The 24,925-nt window shown below is 32.0% G+C and overlaps 1 protein-coding gene across 1 annotated transcript in view; it reads left to right on the forward strand.

Annotated features, from left to right (window-relative positions):
* Nucleotides 1-24,925, forward strand: part of LOC129216526 (integrin alpha-PS2-like) — a 139,801-nt gene that overhangs the window by 45,612 nt on the left and 69,264 nt on the right. Inside the window, exon 2 of the mRNA XM_054850741.1 lies at nt 6,986-7,107. Coding sequence (XP_054706716.1) covers nt 6,986-7,107 — 122 coding nt within the window. The remainder of the gene's footprint in view (nt 1-6,985; nt 7,108-24,925) is intronic.

Consider the following 24,925-nt stretch of genomic DNA (forward strand, 5'->3'; position numbering starts at 1 on the left):
AACAGATTTGAAAAAATAGGCGGAAATTTTTTAAGATATGTTTAAAATGTCTTTTTTATTTCTAAATAACAATCTCAAAAATATAAAATAACTGTGATTTACTCCTTGAAATAACCCAATTATATTCCTTTCATGGAAAACTTAGGGTAACAAAACTATCATTGAATTTTTAAATACGGAGGAAGCTATTTTTCTTCATCAAAAATATACAAAAAATCTGTATCTTTAAGCTGAAAATGTGCTACCGATTTTTTTTTTATTTGATATATGTTGTGTTAACTCTAAGAAGGTTAATGTTTAGTCACTTTGTAGTGAAAAATACGAGTACAATAATTTTTTTCACTGTGGGACAGCATATGAATGAGTATTTTGAAAATAACTCAGTAGTTTATGTTTAGTTACAATTTCAGATTTATATCAATGAAATATCAATTTAACAATCAAAGTGGAAAGAAAACAATCAATGTATAACGACAGCTTTCCACAAATAACAGAACTCAAACGGTTTGCTTTGTAGAGGAGTACTTGGAGGAGTGAGACGACATGAAAATTTGGATAGCTGTAATTATCTGATAAAATAAAATGTTTTAAATTATTTCTAGCTTGTCCAGTAGATGTAGCACCTGTAGACTGTTATATCTACGGAACAAGACATTTTTTTTTCTTTTTTCACATATTATTTCAGCATAGAAAGGGAGTTGTCCCCTTCCTCTCGTCGTCTCATAGCTTCTAAGTTCTCTCCTATACTTTGACAAAAAAGTTTAGGGGCCTGTCCAAAAATGATGTCACATTTTTTTTTTGCAGAATTTCTACCCCTCCCATTTTGCCACAAAGTGTCGTACTTCACCTTATTCTCTCTCCTTCCCTTGTCACGTGTTATTCTATTTTTCATAAACATATTTCTATTTTAAAAATGCGTGATGTCACTTTTTGTTTCCCCCCCCACCTCCCCCTATTTCCCAAAGTGTCATAATTTCACTAACCCCCTCTCCCTCTCAAAGAGTGACATCATGTGTGAATAGCCCCTTAATGACATTTTTTGCGTATAAAAAGACCCTATCCTTTATTATTTTTCTTAAAAACATGCCCTTTTTACGAAACGGATCAATCAGATCTGCTAAAGTAAGTGCCGCAACTCTGTCAACCCTTGTCATTTACACACTCTTCTCTGAGCCATTCCGCTCTGCGTGCAACAATCAGTCCCACATTGAGTTTACCAAGCCAGCATGTATCTTTCAAGCGGTTCAATCAGCCTGATGTAAAAACTAAGCCTAATTGAAGCTAAAGTGGAGCTATTTTCAGGAGGGTTTGAGCCATCCCGCGTGACCTCAAGTTCATCTCAAGTCCTCTTCGGGTATAAGAGGGTGCATACAAGGCAGGATACAAGATAAGCATCTGCTCTTTTTCGGCTGCCTTGGAGATTTTGTTACACTTCGGGTGACAAGGGATTTCCTTGTGTCTTTTTCGCATGTCTCGTGCGATTAATCTCTTGGGTTTAATCAGGAGCCCTAAGAAGATCAGGGTTGGTACTAGTCGTGGACTAAATTTTATTTTCGAGTAGTTTTCGAAATTTCTTAATGCATTCAGATTTAGTTGGAGTCGTTTAAAAAAATGGACTCAAAGCAGTTAATAATCAAATGGGCGTAGTTATTATGTTACTGGAAATTAGCAAAGTGTAAAACGTGAAATGAAGAAATCAAACTAATTTTGTAATGAAATATTTAGCTTATTTGCGTTTCGTTTCTACTACATTACCCTGTGTTTGAACAAGCAATTAGAAAAACACATTCTATGTGTGGAAGTTATTTTTTACTAGAAATTATCAATTATCATCAGCTAAAAACTCCGAAACGTTCTTATACCAGAGAAGGATTAAAAAGTGCTAATGAAGGAGAAAAGATTTGGCTACAGTAAGAGATAATGCTTTGAAAAAACGTGTTACGAGACATATAAAAGTGAGAGACTGAACAAACTTAAGAGTATTTTCTTTTCTTAAAAGTAATTTCTTCCCCAAAATCTTAGGGAAGAAAATTTACTATGAATTATTCAGGAAAAAAAGCAAGTAAGAGCACAACAAGTAGAAAAAAAAATAGTAAAGAAATAAAACCTTTTAAACCCAAAAACGTTTACAACTACATTTATATTATCTCATTCTGTGCATATATTTATTGGTATTTAAAAACTTAATACATTGCAATATAGTGTTAATCTTTTCTTCTCATAGACTGTACGAAAGTACAGTCTAGAAGAAAGAACTGCTATATATAATACTATGAAGGACTCAAGAAAAACAGCAAGAGCATAAAAAAAGAAAAAATAGTAAACCATAAAAATGTTTACAATTACTTTTATTTTTCTATCATTAATCGATCACTCGTAAACAATTACTTTTATTTTCTGTCATTCTGTACACATATTTATTGGTGTTTCAAGAATAAATATTTTACAATGAAAGGTTACTCTTTTTTTTCTGTCAGTTATCTTGTACAGACTTGAAGAATAACTGCTGTTATGCTATGAATAACTCAGAAAAAAATGGCAAAGCATAAAAAAGGAATAAAACCAGTAAACCATAAAAAAAGTTTTAAAACTAAAAACGGTCCCAATTACTTTTATTTTCTCTCATGTCTCGTTCTCTTATAAACAATTACTTTTATTTCCTCGCATTACTCGTTCTGTCACAAACAATCAATTTTATTTTCTTTTATTCTATACATATATATGTTGGTATTTCAAAAATTAATACAGTGAAATTCCGTTACAACGAATACCAATACAACGAAATTCGCGTTTCAACGAAATAAATTTTCGGTCTCAATTTAATATCCAATACATTGTTTGAATGCCGTTACAACAAAATTTCCGATACAACGAACAAAATTTGCGGACCCTTGAAGTTCGTTGTAACGGGATTTCACTATACTTTACAATGATGTGTTTTTCTTCATTTCTTTTGTGCAATCTAGAAGAAGGAGCTGCTATCATACTACGAATGTCTCAAGAAAAATAGAAAGAGCATAAATAAGAAAAAAAAAATCAGAACACTATAAAGAAATAAAAATAAGTTTAAAAAAAGTGTTTACAATTACTTGTATTTTTTCTCAACACTCGTTCTCTGACAAAAAATTACTTTTATTTTCCCTGATTACTCGTTCTCTCGTAAACAGCTACTTTTATTTTCTCTCATTCTGTAGATATATTTATCGGTACTTCATAAATTAATACTTCATAATGAATTTTTACTTTTATTTTCTCCCAGTTCTCTCGTACTGTCTTAAAGAAGAAATCGCTATTAAACTATGAAGGGCTCAAGAAAAACAGCAAGTAAGAGCATAAAAAAGAGAAAAAAACTGAGTAAACAAATAAAACGTTTTAAATAAAAAAAAACGAGCCTGAAGATAGGAAAATGATATATTATATTACAGAAGAAACTTTATCTACTTTCATCGTTGGGAAGAGTGAGTTAAATCTCTTTTACTCTGGAAGTAGCTGGAAGTTAAATCATTTTTTATGGCGGAAGTAGCGAGTAAAATCGCTTTTTATAAGTGTTCACAAAGAAAAGCAAGAAAAAATGGTCTTAGTCAAAATTAAAATAGAAGCAAAGAACAAAACTGCTCGCTTGTAGGAACACACTTGATAAGATAATGCAATTTTGGAGGAAGCGTCCACATCTAATCGGCCATTTTTCAATGCACCACATTTATATTTTTCATACATAGTTTCAGTTTAGGTTGATTGTAGAGAATATTAGTATAAATTCGTTTGTATTTAATGTTATGAAAAAATCGGTGAAGATTTTAAAACGGTGGTATCAAACATTAATTCACGCTCTAGAGCAAAGACGTCAACCTTTATATATATATATATATATATATACATACATTTTTTATTTAATTCTAGTAAAAATCAACGCAAATGTAGGGGGAGATGGAGCACGTTGGTACGCTTTTCTTCCTTTCATTTTTTATCTTATCAAAACATGTAATGAGCTGTTCAACTTTCTGCAATGAAATTCACAAAATCTTTCTCATCAACTCAGATTTTTTTTTTGAAAATGTCGAAATGACTAGATTTTTTATGTTAATTTTTAACGGAACCTTGTAGAGTGGATGAACATGCCCCACGAGCGGCGTACGTTGGTTCGCCTCGTGGGGCACGTTGGACAGCATTACGAAAACAACTTCTGTTATAATTTTAGTGATAAATATTATCCAATGCTGTAACTGACAAATTTTCTTTTATTCATGAAAAACGTAAAGTGTAAAGATCAATTTAACACATTAAATAGCTTTTAATTTATGAATCATTTTTAATTAAAAACAGCAATAAGAATACAACATTAGAATGCAATTATTTTTTAAAAATCAAAAGAAATATTAATTATTGAATATTCATAAGAAAATTAATGCAGATGTGTTAAATTATACCTGGGAATATAAAAGCACTACTTTCTGAGCAGACACTTGAGTTTTGGAAGGGAAAATTATATGTTACTTTTATGCACAGTTACATCCATATTTGCTAGAGGAAAAAAAGTTCTTTCTTTCTTCACTGCATCGCATAAAACAATTCCAAAAAGAAAAGAATCATGTTGTACTAATACCATATATTTCAAAGGAAAAGTACAATACAAAAATACACCTTACAGTTAATACATATTTGTGTTCTAAAATTAAATATAGAAAATTAAATGAAATAATATTAACAAAAAGTGTAATCTTTTTTTTCTTTCAATCAGTTATTTGTTTTAGTTTAAATCTATGTAGAACGCTTGTTCGATAAAAACAATTAAGTTTAATACGGAAACTTTATTGCAGCATGTATTGCATATTTTACTCTCTGAAAACAGTTGTCTACAAATATTTAGAAGAATATTTGAAAATATAAAGAGTAAAAATGTGCAGATATGAAATAAATCTTGTAGGGAACATGTGAACAAGCCTAAGGCACATATGAGCACGGGTAAAAAATGCAGGAGAAGCATCATTATTTAAAGGAAAAGTCTTCAATATTAAACATACACCTAAATAACAAATACGTTGAAGGGTTTGTAACCTATACTGCGTCAGTTTCAATTGTACAGTATATGTTCTACTAAGAAAATATTATTTAGTGCTACTCACTGTTTAAATTCTAAAGTCTCGCAGCATGTTCTTATCACTAAATAGACTAGAAAAAAAATTATATGACTACATAATACAAATATTTTTTTATTATTTAAAGGTAATTCTATATATATTTTGCTTTTAAGCTTCATACTTTGTTTGATAATGTATTTTAAAATTATTTTCAACTTCGAGTTCTAATTAAATGAAAATTTTTGTGTCTTATTGTGTCCTGTAAGAATAGGGAAGTTTTCGATTTTTCAATTTTATTTTTTATGTGATAGAGTAACATGTATGAACATCATAGGTGAAAAAAAATTTGCGTTACGATAAGTAGTTTTTTTTTTAATTAATTTTTAAAGTTCAAGTGATTGTGACGTCAAATTACACGGGAAGTGACGTCATGAGCTCTTCCACCGCGGGAGAAGCCGAAGGACGTGCAGTTGACTTCGAAGACGAAACGTAAGGCTTACCTCCTCGCATTTAGCTCTTCGCGTTTCTGGAACATTAAACCTCTCATACTCTCGGAAATATTCGAATACCATCATTGATGTTACTTGAGGAAGATTATCAGATTGTGCTTAACGAATCCGGCCTCCATAGTGTTTCAAAAGGATTATTGAATTTCTAAAAAATAAAAATATCCGCGCGCTCAAAATGTCCATAGCGAAAACAAGGGATCTTCGGCGGAAGACTGCCCATTAGTGTCCTGTGACGTAAGCTCGTGACGTTTCAGAAGAGCGCACTTCTGCGAGTGGATTTTTAAAAATTCAATAAAAAATCAATTTTTTTGTGTTTTAAAATTCGGCAATGGTGAATTTTTTAGTTTTGAGGGTCAATTAACAATATCCAATAGTCAAAATAGGAACATTTAATAGGTTGCAACTTCCCTATTGATCAACTATTTAGTAACAAAAAAATTAAAAGATAAAAATAATAAACAGAAATAAATAAATATTTAATAATATTAATAACAATGAGCATTAAATTTACAAACTGATTACAGGAAAATAGTAATTATAAGTATATGCATATTTTTTAACACTTTCAATATCTTATACTAATAATAACATTACGGAGAGCGGCTATGGGAACTGTTCACTTGTGCCCCTAGATGTTGCGTTCACAAGTGCCCCATCGTCCACTTTAAAGCTAATTCGCAAAAATAAATAATTTTTAATTTAATAAAAAATTAAACATTGCCATAAATTTACTTTAATGTTCATATTAAGATTCGTAATAATTAGATTTTGATTAGAAGTTAGTTTTTAAAATGTTATCACGTGAAGAAGACAGTAATGAAAATTTTTCCACACCTGCGAAAACAAAGAAGTTGCCACCACAGAAACATAAAATGGCTCATCGCTCTAAATGTTTCTCCAAGAGGTACAACTGGTACTGTCCTTAATTGAGAAATTTCCCAGATTTTTTGCCTGAAATGATCTTAGTAAAGCATACCATGTTCACATGCGCCCCGTGCTCATATGATCCCCCTTTTCCCCTACGTATATCTAATGAACGTTCTACTAGTATACATATTTCTAACACGTTGATATAGTTTTCCAATGGACATAAACAAACGAAAGTGACTTACAAGACTGCTGAAATAGAGAAAATAGTATAAATTACCACGGGACTTGTTTACTCCCTACTTCTATTAAATATAAATATCTGATCAGTTCAATTTTTGCTAAATGTTTACGTATACTACATTAGAATTCAATTCATTTAATTACAATATTAGAACTAAATTATTGAACTTTGAAATGTAATTTTTCGAAATTTCGATTTATGTTTTTAGTTGAAAATGGTTTCTTTAGTTATTTATAGTTTGTTGATGGTAGTAGAGTGTTTCAAATATCCCTTATTCACTCTTTTAGGCTTTTAGTTGGGGCACCAACCGCTCAGACAGATCAAAAAAATGTGGTGGAAGGTGGAGCGGTGTACAGATGCAGTATTGATAGTCCTAATATGTGCCAGATGATTCCATTTGATGCGTCAGGTTAGTACAATTATTTTTAGATTGTTAGACATTAGTGAGATAAGGTGTATGCTTTTCATACACTGCAAATAATCAAACACTTTTTGAACACTTTTTTCACACGGACACTTGTCTCCTTTTTTAGAACACTTATTTCGGAACATTTATTAGAACCGTTGTAAGATCACTTTTTAAAACATTTTTTTGAACACGTACACTTGTCCCCCTTTTTTAGAACACTTTTTGGGGTCAGTTTCCAAAACACTTCTGGAAACACAGTTCGGAACAGATATTTAGTTCAGCATTCTTTTTAGCGCACTTTTTAAGCACTTATAGGATCGCGTTAAAGACACGTTTTTGAAAACTTTATTAAACATTTTGTGGCACACATACAGGTACAGTTTCTAGAAACCGTTTTTAGAACAATTTCTTCGCACTAATATCATCCGAGGATACCTACCGCACAAATATAAAAGTAGGTTTTAGAAATTATAAATATGCACTAAATTCGTGTTCATTTTGAGACTGCAGGCTGATGATGGTTTAGGCTTTGGATGAATCTAATTATTAGTCAGCATAGCTACTATGAAAATTTAAAATACAATGATATTTCCAAGATAATTGACTATCTTACAGCAGAATTGCACACGAACAATGTTTACCAATAAAAAGGTTGCAGGAAAATGTAGTGCACAATATTACTTAGTACAGAAACTGCATACATTTAAAATATTAATTTCCATATTTTAGTTTCAAAGCTAATCCATACTGTAAAAAGTAATCAAAAGTGTACAAACAAAGGCACACATAACTTCAGTTTATTGCTTCATAAATTTCATTTTTAAACATTTTAATTTCTCAAGATCAAAATAAATCTGCCTTCATTGTTTGAATTCGTGCTACTTTGCTATTCAATGATCTATTGCTTGATATCTTATCAATGACCTCAAACATTAGTTGTGTTCTTTTAAAAATGTAAGTGCAGTGGAATTCTTTAATGACTAATTATTTCCTTGAATATTAACTAAAACGATGAGTGCTGGATCTGGGGGCGAAGGGAGGAGTTGGGATCCTTGCCCCCGTGAGACAATTTTTGAGGGACAACAAATTTGTTCTATTTCCGTGGGAGGGGGGGGGTGTTGAAACTCAATATAAAACTTGAAGGAGAATGAGTAGGAGCATCAGTTTCAAGATTTGCCCTAGCTCGGAAAAATCGTACATCCGGCACTGACAATTATCAATTAGCATAATAAAGGCTTGCATAAGGAAGAAAAGTGTTCGCGAAAAACAAAATAAATAAAAAATTACTTAGTCGTCAGTGGCTGACATACACCTTCACTTTAGTAGCCCTTTTTTAGCATTAGTAGTCACTTTATTCAAAACATTTATTTATTTCTTGAATGAGGAAAAAATGTACTACATTAAAACATGAACTGTTTAAAAGGTATTACCGTATGAGATCTAACTGAAATTCCATTCATTTGCCTTTTTTCTATCCCCTCCCCCCCCTCCCGCCAATGGTCAGTACAAACCGTCTGTATAAACTTCCAGGTTTGTGCTTGTTTTTAAGGGGTGCGGTTTGGATCCTGAAATTAATAATGGCTTTTATTATTGATTGAAATGCAACATGTAATACTAAGGTTGGGATTGTTATTACATTGTAAACTAATTCCTTGAAAATGGAAATGATTTGTGTATGAAAATTCAATGGTGCAAAAATTGTGTGGCCGTTTCGCTTCTTAAGACGTGACTGGTTGAGTACCCTTTTTAGCTTCTATCGTATGGCATTTAATCTCGAGATGGCAACTAAATGCCATACATTCAGGTCTAACTCAATCAGGACAGTTAAATCAAGTTCATTAACTAATGCAGCTAAATTTAAAATACGCATGTGATTTATGTTTCAAACTTACGCACATAACACTGAATTGAGTTTATCAAACTTATCTAATCATTAAACACAATATGTTCAAAAATTATTTATTTAACTTTATAGATACACATTAAAAAATTTACATAACAATGCTTGAAACTATCATTCTTCTACAACCAGGCAAACCACTACCTAAAAAAAATAAGAAAAAGCCTTTTTTTTTTAGAAACATACGCTTAATTACGAGAACACAAGCATTACGTTATACATTTATTTGTAGGCTCTAGGGGAATGTGGGGCAAAGTGAAATGGTGAAATAATTACTTTTACTGCCAACAATCTCGTAATATTTTAACTGTATAGTAGCACATGTACTCTATTCCAATCAGGAAAATAATACATCTGAAGCTTAAAATTAATGATAATAATGTCTATTTTCAAAAAAGGACATTCATATTCTAATATTTTGATGTAAGTCAAAAATTATTTTTGTAAGAATAAAATGATAAAATTATTGTTACTAACATTTTAAATATTAATTGAGACCTTCTAATATTTAATGCAGTATTTTTTACTTTTTTTCAGTTAATTTTAAGCTTACTTGTATTTCTAATATTGGCAAGGTGAATGGAACAAAGTGAAATAGTTTATTTCGTTTACTCACTCAATTACACTGTTCGGCAAAAAAAAAAAAACCCTTCAAAATGTTTCTGACATTTCGTCGGCTGATTCTTAGGTTAAATGACCCCCTGAATCCGAATATGACCTCCGTTTTCTCCCTATACGTACCAATTTTTTTTAAAGGCCCCCCCAAGTTTTTTTCAATTTTCCTTAGTTTTAGAGGTTTTTTTTTTTTTTTTTGGAGGTGAAAGGAGGTTTATATTAACTGCTAACATAGTTTTGGTGGGCAAGAGAGGTTCAAAGTTCAAGATCATGGATACCCATCGCAAAAAAGGGGGACTTGGGGTGTATATACCTCTCCCCGCCCAATATTAGAAAAATCATGAAAAACGATCTTTTTATTCTGTTTTTTTTAAAAAGATGTTTGTAAAAAACATTTTGGTGTAGAATGAGAGTATAAGACTCTCTTCTATGACTCCTATGTCCAAAAAAAATTTCGCGATGTAAAAAAAATTAAAAAAAAAACTGTCTCATGAATGTCGCACGTTGCATGAGTTGAATCGCAGATCTTTATTGAAATAGATATTCTTCTGACTGATTCTTATATAAAATGACTCCTTGTTTCCAAATACGACCATCTTTCCCCCATCACGCCCCCTTTTTAGAACCTCCCCCCCCCCCCTGATTCAGAGCCATTTATTGTTTTAGATTTTGAGGGGAAAATGAGCATTACAATAACCGTAAACATTGTTCTGAATGACTAGAGATGTGCAAAGTTCTAAATCTTGTGCATATATAGCAAAAAAAAACTTGCCCCCCCCCCCCGAATAAAAAGGGGAGGGGGAGTTGTACAAAAATCGGTACATGTAGGAGGATAACGGAGATCATTTTTGGATTAATTGGGTAAATTTGCAGAAGAATCAGACGAATTAGCCTCAGAAGCATTTGAGAGTAATTTTTGCTGCACAGTGTTTGGAGGGGTGCCCCCCCCCCTGTTTTCCTTTTTGCTACATATGCATAAGATTTTGAGCTTTGCACATATCTAATCATTCAGAATTATGTTTACGGTTATTGTAATGCTCTTTTCCCCCTTCAAATAAAAAAAATGGCTGGGGAGAGGAGGGGGGTTAGGTTCTAAAAAGGGGGCGTGATAGGGAGAAAGATGGTCGTATTTGGAAACAAGGGGTCATAGGGTTCATTTTACATAGAAATCAGCCAGAGGAATGCTTTTTTGAATGAAGACCTGCGATTCAAATCGTATGCAACGTGCGACATTCACATGATTTTTTTTTTTTACGTCGCGAAAATTTTTTTGGACATAGGAGTCATAAAAGCTTAGTCTTATACTCTCATTCTGCTCGAAAATTTTTTTAAACAAACATCTTTTTAAAAAAAAAATCAGAATAAAAAGATCGTTTTTCGTGATTTTTCTTTCATTTTGAGAGGTTATACTCCCCCCACCCCCCAAGTTCCTCTTTTTGCGATCGGTGTCCATGATCTTGAAATTTGAACCTCTCTTGCCCACCAAAACAATGTTAGCAGTTAATATAAAGCTCATTTCACCTCAAAAAAAAAAATAATAATAATAATAATTACTCTAAAACTAAAGATAATTGAAAAAAACTTGGGGGTCCTTTAAAAAAAATGGTACGTATGGGGGGGGGGGGAACGGAGGTCATATTCGGATTCAGGGGGTCATTCCACATAAGAATCAGTCTACAAAATGTCAGAAGCATTTTGAAGGTTTTTTTTTTTTTTTTTTTTTTGCCGCGCAGTGTTATTTACAAAATCACTTACGGATTCATTTATTAATTTATTTACATTTCTTCATTCATTAATTCACTTATTTATTCATGCCTTCACCCATTTTCTTATTCATTCACTATTTTATACGGTCATTTATTTTTCTTCATGCATTAAATATTTTATTTATTTAATTATTCGTTCATTGTTTCATTATCTTTTTATTATTCATTCTACCCTTCTTTTAATCATTCATTTGAACAAATACATTTTTTTATGAGTGAATAGAACATTCTGAAAAATATTTTATTTTTCACTCTTTCTATGAAAAAAAATAAAGGGAAAATTTCTACTTTTTTTTAATGTTCTTTCTTTGTAAAATGTAATTTTCAAAAAAAAATTTCCAATTTGTTCATTTAAAAAAAAATCTAGCCAGTTTAGCAATTTCACTTTACCCCACATTCCCCTACTATTTTTTCTATAATAATATTTTTTCCGAAAAAAGCCCCTATATACCTGCCTTCCTCCTTTTCTCTTTACATCATCAAAGATAGCTAAAATGTTTTTAGACGTATCAGTTTTTACAATTTTCCGGATACCACCCCCCCCCCTCCAACCAGAGTTTCCTTCCTCTAACATCACCAAAAATAGCTTTGAACTATACTTAAAAAAAAACATTTTCAAAACTGGTTAATAATACCCTTATTCCTCAAGTTATCTTACAAAAATGTTTTTAACACTTTAGCTTCAAAACATTTTCCGCTGAAATGAACCCCGGAACATAAAACCCAATGTTCCTTAAAAATGCCCTAAATGTACAATTTTAAAACTGCATTCTTACATTTTTTTCCTAGAGGTATCCTCCCCCCCTCTCCATACTTTTCCCCATCTTTACATAATCAAAGACAGCTTAAACATATTTTAGACTAAATAAATCTCCGAGGGAGATCTCCCTACGCCCTTTCCAGAACTGTAAAAATGGCTTAAACTTGAGTTACTAATATTGATTCGGTATTTTCCTCAGAAAAAGGTCTGATATTTCCTTTTTCCTCAGTCTGTGGTCACCCTTAATCTATCTCTCAATGTGATAGAACATATAACAACTAAATTACAATTGAAATAGATTTTAAACTGCAACAGACATCACGTTTACTTGTCCAACAATTTTTACTAAGTCTTTCATGGAACTTTTCATGATTCAAAAAAAAAAAAAAATGTTTTTGTGTTTACGTTATCAGGTTGTACCTGTTTACAAAGAACAAAAGGTTTTTTTTTCAAAGAAATAAAGAGTGACATTTTTTATTCACATGTTTTTTATCACACGGCAAATTAAAAAGTGGGATTAAAGAAAAAACTATTAAGCATTTTTTTCTGAACTAGCAGTTTTAACTATTTTTGTGTCATGACCCCATTTTTAAAAACACGAGACCCGATACATGTATTGTACGTACTCAAAACACACATTTATATAAGGCACCCTGTTTGCTCTAATTGCTTTAATGATTTCAAAAATTTGATTAAGATACTTAATAAGATTTTTAGCTAATGTTTTGAACTCAGATTATTCATTCGAACAATACTTTGCTTGGCATTTCTGCAAAACATCGATCATGAAACTCAAATTTCATGATTTTTTTAACTGCAAAAGATAATAAAATTAATTATCCATAAATAAAATGCTAAATGGTACGCAATATTTTATCCTCAAAATTCAAGATAAAATTGATTCATATGAAACATTAGACAATATATTTTGCCAAACATCATTACTTAGAAGAATCTTGATCTCTGGACCTAGGTTCGAATCTCATTCATACTATTGTGGTAGATTTTGATCATATTCAAGTTTAACCTAATCTAAGCCGCAGAACCTCCAGCTATTCATTCTTTTTCGGTTTGTTAAAGCAAAAAGTTTTGCACAAGATGATCGATCTTATGGGATGTTTACAAGCAAAAATACTAACGTATCAAAAAATTGCTAACCAGAAAAATAAAATGACCTGAACTATTTGTAAAAACAAAAAGTAGATGACAGAACTTATAAAAAGCATTTCGATGAAAGAGATGCTTTTTTTTAAGATTGAAATTGAACAGCGTAAGAAATGCCCTTCGACCTTCATTAGAAATGTTTTTGGGTCATAACCCGTAGTTTAGGAGCCCTTGTTTAAACCTCTAATTCCAATGCTCTAAAAAATTCTAAAGCGAAAGATAAGTAGAGGAGCCCTAAATCAATCGTCAAGTTTCAAAATTAGAATCGTAACACGTTAGTCTTAACGTAACCAGTTTTAAAACACAGGATTTCATTTTATTTCAAAACTTAAGCCGTATGGTAAATTATTAGTTTATTTAAAACAAAAGTATGAAGCTCAGTAAATGTACAAATACAAAAATTATCTGTAAAGAATATAAAAAAGGAAAGTGGCGTACCTTTTGAGCATTCAAAAATATCACGAAAATGATTGCGCCGATCCAGATTGTTTACAAACATGGCGTAGCTAAGAAAACAGTGATTTCACAAGCACTCTCAAATCTGCGTGCTATGTGTTCTCAAGTGTATTCCCAAACTTCGGCTGAATACAGATTCCCAGCAAAACACATTCGGTGCACTTTTGGAACGTTTTCTTTAAAACGGAACGGATTAGTAAAACATTTCAGCTTCATTTTTTTGTACACAACACATTCGAAATACATTTTAGCACATATTCAGGCAACTGGAACACTTAAAGAGTTTCAAATGTGTACCGATTATTTGCAGTGTAGTCTACGTATTTTAACTTAGAAAGTAAGTTTTAAAATATTGTACGTATTTGCTAAAGTATTTTACTTGATATGGCAAATTTAAAAAAAAGTCTTTTTGGTGTTAAATGAACCTACGATTTTTTATATGTAATAGATAAAAACTAAAATGGCATATTTAATGCGGGATTCGTTGTCTTTTCAGTTTATAAAATCATGAGATAAAAGCGAAACTAAGATTATGTTGTTCATCTGTGAGTTAAAATCATGAAAATAAGTTTATGAACATTTTGTAGCAGGGTTGGCAAAAATCCGGGTTTTTTTAAAAAAGCCCATGGACCCAGGGTTTTTTGGGTTTTTTTTAAATAAAACCCAAAAAAACCCAATTAAAGCTGGTTTTTTAAAAAGAAATGTGGGTTTTTTACTGAAAATGTGGGGTACTTGTAGCATAGTGTCGCGTAAGTATATGGACAAAGCACAAAAATTGTCTTGGGGTAAAAAAAGCTGGAAAATTCAGCGTTTTCTGAAGAAAAGTATAAAAGACGAAGAAACCCATGAATGGTGAAGTTTCAGAGTTTTTAGTTTCCATGATTATCAACAGTTAAGGCAAAGTTACTTCTCGAGTGATAAAATCTATTGTTTGTTTGTAATTACTACATTTTTTTTTTTTTTTTTGCATTTTACTTTATTGTACTTTATTTTGTTATGCAAAACTACTGTAGAATCTCAAGTAGTTTAAATCCCCTTTTTACTGAATTCCAGCTTAATCAAGACATTTCTTTGAATTTTATGTTGCCTGCACTCTCAGAAATGGACTTTCAAATTTGACGAAATTTTCTTCGTTTTTGACGAAACCACTTCCAGGGATATGCTCCGAGCGAACATTTCGTCAAATTGAAGAAACTGCTTTTGTTAGTGGTTTGAGGATGCGAATTTCGTCAAATGTAACGAAATATTTCTTGATTCTAGTTTCATCAAATTAACAATCATTTTCGTAGTTTTGAGAGCATTAGTTTCGTCAAATTAATTTCGTCATATATGAGGATATTAATTTCGTAAATTTTTAAGAAAATTTATTTCCTTTTTTTTTTCTTGAGCACATTAGTTTTTTTTTTTTTTTTAGAATGCAGTCGAACCTCGTTAATTCGAACACGCTTAAAACAAATAACTGCTGAAATGAACTTTTTTGCAATCCTTGTCTTATTGTTTATTGTTTTTTGGATAAAGCGAACCACGTTTTATAATAATCGATTTTAATGCTCCCTTTAAGTTCGTTATAACGAGGTTCGACTGTATTTTATAAGATTTGTGTGCGTGTGATCAAATTCTAACTTCAGAATCTTACCACCGTAGTTTTCCACTTTATTGCGTATAGTCACTTTCACAGGCCCGTTATTTACGGGGTCAGGGGGTCAATTGACCCCCCCCCTCCCGTCTTGATTTTTGAACATTCATGTTTTTACACTTGACTGTCCGTTATTTTAGTTGGTTTTCTGTAAAAATTTTATTGAGTACTGGTTCTTTGTCATATTTGGGAAAAAACTGAAACATCGGGCCTGCAGCCACCCCCCCCCCCATCAAAAAAAGACAAGTAATTGTTAAAAAAAGAGGCACATAAAATATGTCAAGCAAATTTTTATTTATGTAAAAATGCAAACAAACAACTTCTTGAAAAAGGTAAAACAAATCATTGCAGATTAAACTCCCCATGGTATCTAATTAAACCCCTCATAATGGGGGTTTTCCTTCAAAAAATCTAATTTTTGTCGGATATTTTCCACATTAGGCACAGAGGTTCATTATTGGAGGCTCGGGAATTCACACAAGGTCGTTTATGTCCCTCTATGTGGGGGGCGGGGGGGACAGACAACCTCGCATTGGGGGTTCTCCGTATTAAAAAAAGTTTTTGTCCGATTTTTTTAAATTTGCCATAGAGGTTCTTAGATGCTCAAGAATCACGCAAGGTAGTTTTCATCACTTTATAAAGGGAGGGGGAGGGGGGGGGGGTTCCTTGAAAAAATTCAATTTTTGTCGGATCTTTCCAAAATTTGGCACATAGGTTCTTTGATGCACAGGGATTCACGCAGGGTAGTTTTCGACCCTCTATGGGGGGGGGGGGGCAACCCCTATAGTAGTTTTCCTACAAAAAATCCAGTTTTTGTTGGATCTTTCCGAATTTGGCACAGAGTTTCGTTATTTGATGCTCAGGAATTCTCATAGGGTGGTTTTCTTTCCGCTATGGGGGGAAACCCCCATACGGGAGGGGGGGTTCTTATAAAAAATCAGTTTTTATCATATCTTTTCCAAATTTCGAACAGAGGTCCTCTGATGCTCGGGAATTCACACATGGTAGTTTTCAACCCTCCATGATGGGGGGGGGGGGGAACAACCCCGCATTGGGGGTTCTCCTTATATAAAAAAAAGTTTTTGTCCGATCTTTTCTAAATTTGCCATAGAGGTTCTTTGCTGCTCAGGAATTCAAGGAGGTTAGCTTTCGTCAATGTTGGGTGGGGGGGGGGGGGCAAAACCGATGGGGGTTTTCCTTGAAAAAAAATTCATTTTTTGTCGGATCTTTCCAAAATTGTCACAGATGTCCTTTGACGCTCGGGAATTCCCGTTTTCGTCCCGCTATGGAGTGGGAAACCATGTGTGTGTGTGGGGGGGGGGGGGGTCGTATAAGAACCCAGTTTTTGTCTGATCTGTTCCAAATTTGGTACATTTGTCTTTTGATGCTTAGGAATTTTCATAGTGTAGTTTTCGTCCCGCTATGTGTGGCAAACCCCATAGGAGTTTTCCTTATAAAAATCCAATTTTCGTCGGATCTTTTCCAGATTCGGCCTAGATGTCCTTTGATGCTGGAAATCCACATAGGATAGTTTCCCATGGGGTAGTATTCATATGGGGTTCTACCCTATGTGATTAAAGAACCTATGTGCCAAATTAGAAAAAGATCTGACAAAAGTCTGGATTTTTGAAAAGGAAAACTCCCCTAACGGGGGAGGGGGAGAGCTGCCCCTAAAGCGGAAAGAATATTTCAAACTGTTTGAACTATATCGCTACGTGGCGATGTAAGGATGGCGATGCATTACGATGTAGAAATTCCAACATCGCCCTACCCTACTGGGATTATAAAAGTGCTACTTCTTTAGCAGTCATTGGGTTCTGGAAAAATAAATCATGTGCCACTTTTATGCACAGTTAGATCGATATTATGCTAGAGAGAAAATTGCTGAGAAGTTTCTTCTTCATTGCATCGCATGAAAAAATTCCAGAAAAAAAAAAGATTTTTATCCAACTTATACCACAAATTTCAAAGAAAAAGTACAATAAAATGGGCAACTTTAAGTTAGTATATATTTGTTCTAAAATTGGATACAGAAAATAAAATTAGATAATCTTAAGAAAAGCTTACCTTTTTCTTTTTCCAATCAATTATTTGTTTTATTAATTTTGCTTGTATGTAGAATGTTTATTTGGCCAAATTTATGTTTAATACAGGAACTTTATTATTGCATGCATTTCATACTTCATACATTGAAAACAATTCTCTGCCAAAATTGCATAAGGTATTTGAAAATATACATCTTAAAAAAATGCAGATGCGAAATAAATCTTTTGGTAAAATTAATTTAGTGTAATGTTTGTTAAATAATTATAAAAATATACCTTTGCTTTTTACCCCTAAGTTTTCATTTTTATTTCCGAAGATGTGTAACATGAAATCAATGTATAATATACGAACATTTAGAATATAGTTATAATTATGAAAAAGTCTTCGTCTGTCCTTGTTCTGATTATCTTCGTGATGTTGGATCCATCCTAAAAAAGTTTAAAAAAGAGAATATATACATAATAAGTAAAGGTTTAAGTCCATGGGTGTATGCCCTCATGCACATGGATCTTTTTTCTATTTCGAGGAAAGTTTTACGATTAAATTCAGCAGTTTATTTCTGAAATAAAACATGTTTTCACGATTTCTTTCAAAATCTAAGTTTTTTTTTCTTAAGTTATAAAGCTACGATTCGCTTGTAACTTTGAAAAGCATCTGATTTAATTCTTATATTTTTCAAAATATATGATTATTTCGATGGTGACAGCTTTTTTTCAAGCAGATTGCAAGAATGAGTTATTTTTACAGCGGATGAACAAAATATTTATTTAGGCAGCTAGACCCTCATTTAGTTTCTGAAATTCATTTCTGAATAATATTCTAGAATTTGAGTTTCTTCAATTTATCGAGAATCACCATTATTTAGCCATTAAACGAGTTAATTATTTTGCACATCAAGTCGTGATTTTTTTTTTTTTTTTTTTTTTTTTTGAGCTATAAAAAAAATCAAGGGTGCGAAAATTGTTGATCTGTGACTTTTTTTAAAGTTTATTTTTTGTTTTAACCAATAGCCAAAATACATCGTTTTTTTTTCGATTTTCGTGTTCCGTTTTCTTTACGAATGTTTTCTGAAGTACTCCCCCCCTAGCCAAATTAGTTCCAATAAAGTATTTATGAATTAAGTAGTACTGAAACTGGTGATTATGATTTTATTTGCACATTTTTCTGAGATTTTATTGTGCTATGTTATCAATAAACAACATTTACTTACCGAGCTTTACCTCCTTAAACCACTATCAAATTCGAGTCAAAAACCCAGGGCTCCAACACTCGAAGCCACACTCCATTTCATGAGTTAACTAGTAATTACATAAAGCTATCTTCTAGCTGATGGATAGGGATTTAGTAGAAAAAAAACTGATTTTTCTGCTATACTGGGGGTAGAGTACTTAAAAAATGGGGCGTAGCTTAAGGGCGTGTGTACTTTGGATTTTTTTAACTCAGCTGGTAATGATTTTAAGAGGGAATGCTGGCCAAGTAAAGTTGATAATTGATAGTATACTACCTTGAAATCTTTAAAAAATATTCGAACAAAATCATAAAATCATCAGAATCAATCACTAGTACAAAAATATTCAAACGTAGCTCTACTAGTTTGGGACGGAGACGAAGGGAGTATCACCTTTTAACTAAGCATATTTGATTTTTAAAATATGCAATTTTCACGCAGTAAATAAAAAAACGCCAAGGGAGAAGAGTTGCCAAAGATAGGGGAAACCCAATAACAAAATGCATTTTGTTGTTTGTTTGTGTCTTGAGAACTAATTGACTGATATCAATGGATTTTTTTTCAAAGGTATATATAGAAAATAGGGACTAGTGTGATGAGCAAAGCTTGTTACATATATAAAGCTTATCATATATTTTCATTATCCTTTTAATTTTTCATATATTTTCCTTATCCTTTTAATTTTTCATATATTTTCCTTATCCTTTCAATTTTTCATATATTTTCCTTATCCTTTTAATTTTTCATATATTTTCCTTATCCTTTCAATTTTTCAATTGATGTTTGGTTAAATTTTCAGACATTTTACTTTATATCCAGCAAAATCACAACCCCAACTAAAAGATTTGGATTTATTGGAAGTTCATCTATAAAATGCTTCTTAGTCTGATTAAATGTAGACCGGAATTTCTCACTTTTCGTTGATAATATCTTGAGGCGGCAAATATGGCAATAAAATTAATGCTGCATTTATTTTAGCTGTAGAAACTATGTATAATGGAAAAATTCATAATTATGACAAATCATGTAACACAAATTGACATAGAAAAACTTATAAATTTAGTGCATGAAGTGGGAAAATAAACAAAAAATGCTTATTATTGTTATTACAATTTTCAAACATGCTATACTATCTTTTCTTTTTTTCTTTTTAAATCGAGGTTAAACATTAAAAGTTCACTTCAATAATTTATTTTAATTTGTGGAAAAATTGAAAAAATATTGAAAATATTCTGCTGAAATATCAAGCACAAAGATAGAGTTCTTTATGGAAATTAATATTTCTCTATCTTAAAATGATTTTATCAAATTCATATTGACTTTACTTTATGTTTTATGCAAGTAAAAAAAAGGCTGCACAAATAACAAACATAAGCACTTATTGCTAGAAACATCTGCCGCAGGGAAAGAGATTATATAAACAGCACGGGGTAAGCTGGTAAGCATATTGGGGGATTGGTGTATAGTATTTGTTTAAGAAAATAAAAATGCAGAATGAAACAAATTTGAACTATTAAACTAAAAAATACACTTCGTTTAACAGAATTATTTTCGTAAAATTCATAGAGAAGAATGAAAACACATTACCATGTAATATATTCCATGTTGAAATTAAAAGCTTCAAAGTTCTATGCCTTTTATAAAAGCGCTGTATTTATCATCTGTGTTAGTTAAGATACGGTGTAGGGTTTTTTTTGTAAGTTTAAATTCGTACAAACTCTTTAGTCATGTTTAATTTTTTTAACGAAATAAAGGAAGTACGCTTTTGAAAACAAATGTCAACGAACCAACATTTTCTTTTACAAATAAAAAAAAAACAAGCTAGCTAAGCCTAACGTGGAGGTAACTCAAAGTTAACACACACAGAATTCTAAACCTAATCGAACCGTTCGTTTTCAATTTTAATGTGTTTTAAATAGAACTATAAACACAACACTAAACAAAAATGTAACAATACATAAAAGAAGGCACATTGCACATACAAATTTCAATAAATACTAACCTTTTTTATGAATCCTTTGGAATAATTGAGGAAAGATAATTTAACGAGCAAGTACAAGACTGTAACGAAAACTCCCAGAATGCACTGCAATGTGACGAAATCGGGACGAAATCATTTCGTGAAAAATTTGAGATTTCTGGTTTCGTCATATATCACGTGATTCGGTGACGAAAGGATCGTCGAAAATAACGAAATAGTGCTCGAGGATTGCCGAATCGTCAAAATTGAACGTTTCATTTTTGACAGTGTGTTTTTCTATTTCTGTGTACAGAGTAAGAAATATTACTTTTTTGTAAGATAATGAAAATACTGTACATCCTATTCTCTTTTCTGTCCGACCGTTTGTGAAACCTGTTAATTTCTAAAAAATATGCCTTGTTTATTCGAGATTTGTGACTTGTTGGTTTGCAGAAAATAATTCACATGAAAGCCTTATAGCTAGAGTAGTTTCCTCTGTAAAATCTACAGATATTGAGAAAATCAGACGTGACAGGACTTAGTCAATTTGAGTTATTTATTGACCAGTTAAAGAAAAAAGTTAAATATATTTATTTAAAATCTATATCTAAAGTATTTTTTTTAATGCTGTTAAGAGTTAAAAAATACTATTAAAGTTCAAAATTCATTTTTTATGTCCATTGTCTGTGGTGAAGAACAAATTAAAAAAGAAGTTTAAATTGTAAAAGTATTTAAGTTAATTAATTTCTTAAAAAACTTCTCGAAAAATTTGAAAAAACCCAAATTGAGCTAAATAATGGGTTTTTTTAAATGGGTTTTTTCAAAAAAACCCATTGGGTCCAACCCAATTGGGTCCAATCCGGCCAACCCTGTTTTGTAGACATGCACATTCTGGAGTAAACTATAATAGCATAACGATAAAGCCAGTCTAATGATATAGTGCATCAATGGAGCACTTTAACCACTTCTCATACAAAAACTGAAATATCGCACTTATTACATATTTAACTAGTTTTATTACCATTTAATACAAAAATAATAATGATCACAAGTTCAGAAATATTTAATGAGTACATGATAATAAAAATTCTAGAACCGTTAAAACACAAAAATAAATAAATAAATAAATGATGATGTCGTGTCCATAGACTGCGCTAAATATTGTCGAAGGTCCAAAGGACCGCAGCCGCCAGCTTCGGTGCTTCAGGACTGTAGAGGGTCTCCTGCAGCAGATCTCTGTCTGGTAGCAAGCCGAGTTTCAAGATCACTGCAGTAATGCTTGGGCATTCAAAGATGTGTCTTGGTGTGTGAGTTGGGTTTCTGGGTAGTTCTTGCAGTAGGAATAAGTTCTTGTCCCGTCAGGAAGTAATTTCATTCCCTTGTAATGCCCTATCCTGAGTCGGGCGTGTGTGGTCGTGATATCTCTAGGGATGTCAAAGTCGGTTATCAAAGGTTTCTTTAAGGGCTGGCTGGTTTAGAAGTCTGCATCTGGCCATTGCGTTCGCATCTACAAGTGTGATGGTCGGGAGAGGTTGGTCAAGACTACGTGCCTCTTTGGCCAGTTCGTCTGCACACTCATTCCCCTCGATGCCTACATGTGCGGGTATCCATTGCAACACGCAAGATTTCCCTTTGCAACGCATCCGATCGAGCAAGTTGTTTATGGTGGAGGTGATGTTTGTCTCTCCATTTCGGATGGCCACTAGGGCTGATTTAGAGTCTGAGAAGACAACTACTACCTCAGCAAGATCCGCAGCTTGAGATTTAGTTACGTAAAAAGTGATAGTTTCTTTCATCGCCAAGATCTCGCTGGTGAAATTAAAGGAAATTAATCCTGTGTTAATTTTAAGATTGAATTTTTCTCCGCTTGGAAGAGTAATAAGGATGCCTGCTGCACCTCCATTGAGGAATTTGTCTGAAGAACCATCAGTAAAGGCAATAGCTAGGTTCTCTTGCGAAAGCTTTTCTATGGTTTCAAGGCCCTTTTGTTTGAGTAGAATGGGATCCTCTTTTTTCGAGCATGGTTGGAGCAAGTTCAGATCGTGTTAGGTGGTGGTGTTCTTGGAAAAAGTAGAAAATCAAGTTATGAATGCTCCAGATTTCTCTGTCTTTGAATTTCTATCTAAATGGAGAGTTGATGATCTTTTAAGCCTGATCGAAGTATTACAGTTATTAAAGACTCTGGTAGAGATATTATCGTTAAATAAATAAAATAAAAATAAGCAAAAGTCATTAATTGGAGAATGCTTAGCTTGAATACTTATGCAAAGTATTCGAGAGGTAAATACAGATGTCCAGTATGTAGAGCTTAAAATTTAAATGAATGTCTAAGTGCTTGAAGTATTCATTTTAAACATGATCAAACAATGAAATAGATTTTTATGTTTACCTTTACTGTGAGTTAATATTCATATCCAGAAAATTTATCATTGATCTAGATGTCATATTAGCAATAAATCATCTTGTAAAATAGTGTTTTCTATTCTCTCGAAAGAATTTAAACTAAAATTGTAACCAAATGTCGTTTAATCAATCATAAAACTGTATCAAAAGTAATTTTTAGTTCACTGATTCATATCTAATTATCAGTATCAAAACTCCTGACTTTCGTTTCGTCTTTTAGTTAACTATACGAATTAAGCCTTTATTGCTGGCACTGGTGTGTTTCATACGTCATTTGAGCTTTAATGACCGCTGTTTTGATTTTGCTAATCGGGCATATTTTACCACTTTGCCAATTATTTATAATCGGCGGAAAAAAAAATATTCATTTATTTTGAAGTATACCTTCAACAAGAATTAATGATGAATTCATTTATTAACAACTTGTACCCACACGGCTGTGCTCGTGCTATAAAGTTATATCAAAAAGCACTTCGAGCAAATGCGAATTTCCGTTCCCACTCTAAAATAAAGTTCTGATATAATGACGACAACTGTCCGTCAAAACTCTTTTTTCCCAAAAAAAAAAAGCATCTAATTTTCATCATTCAAAACTATCGTAGCGAAGCATTTAAAGTTAAATAATAAGATAATATCTTTTAACTATCCAATTCGAAAGAAACTTCCAATAAAAAAAGCAAAAAAAAAAATCTCTAAGTTTAGATTTATCGTCTAAAAATATTAATAAATCTTAATATATAAAAATCAATGTCCTGAGATAACATGTATATATATATATATATATATATATATATATATATATATATATATATATATATATATATATATATATATATATATATATATCAACGCATAGCCAATACCGCTGAAGCCTCAGACTTGAAATTTGGCAGGCATATCCACATGATTACGAAAGTATCCACTAAGAATGGATTTTTCGAAATACCAATTAGTTCGGGAGAAATTAATTAAAACCCGTTAATATCTATGAAATTAAAATCTGTCATTGAAATTTAAATCCCTTATTTTCAGAGGCTTTCCTCCATTCAAATCATTATTCAGTATTTCATCTCAACTTTTGATCGATAGCGAAATTTAAATTTGATATTGTTTTTGTTTCTCACGTGATTCTTCGAGGCTTTTCTCAAGTCAAATAATAATGTTTCTCTCTTTTGCTTTCATTTTTTCAAAACTAGAAACAAAGTTTTTAAGAACATTATCATAGGCGGATTATCCTTTTGAATTTAGAAGAGTGCAGTTTCGTGTAAAAGTTTGCTTTGCAATAACCGTTAATAAGTCACAAGGACAGACATTAAAAGTAGAAGGGATCAATTTAAAAGAAGACTTTTTTTCAACAAGGCCAATTTTATGTAGCTTGCTCCAAAGTCTGTTCATCAATCAGCTTAATAATTTTAGCACCATAAAAAAAAAACAACCTAAAAATGTGTCATGCAAAGAAGTTCTTGCTTAAACATAGGTATAACAGTAAAATGTAGATGGTCTGTGTTTACAAAGATAATCAATACTTTAAAAGGATCTTTAATAACAGTTAAAGATCGGTTAAGTACAAGGGCATTCCAGGTGCCCTGGGATCCTCCCAAAATTAGAAAAAAATATAGGTAATAAGTAATTATTACAGGGAATTTTCGAAACTAGGTGCCCCAAACACTGTTAACCCTTGCTAATTCCATTACCCGAGCAATGCCGGGTACGGGAATATGCTAGTAAAACATAAAAAGCCAATAAAAATTACTATTTTTGTTGCAAAAGAAGCAGATGATAATATTTAGTTCAAGCGAATGAGTTCAATTGGTCACGCAGCGAAGGATCACGTGGCTCGCTATATATCAATCACAAAAGAGAAAAAATAGATTTTGACCAACG

Source organism: Uloborus diversus, chromosome 2 (assembly GCF_026930045.1).
Source record: "Uloborus diversus isolate 005 chromosome 2, Udiv.v.3.1, whole genome shotgun sequence".
NCBI lineage: Eukaryota > Metazoa > Arthropoda > Arachnida > Araneae > Uloboridae > Uloborus > Uloborus diversus.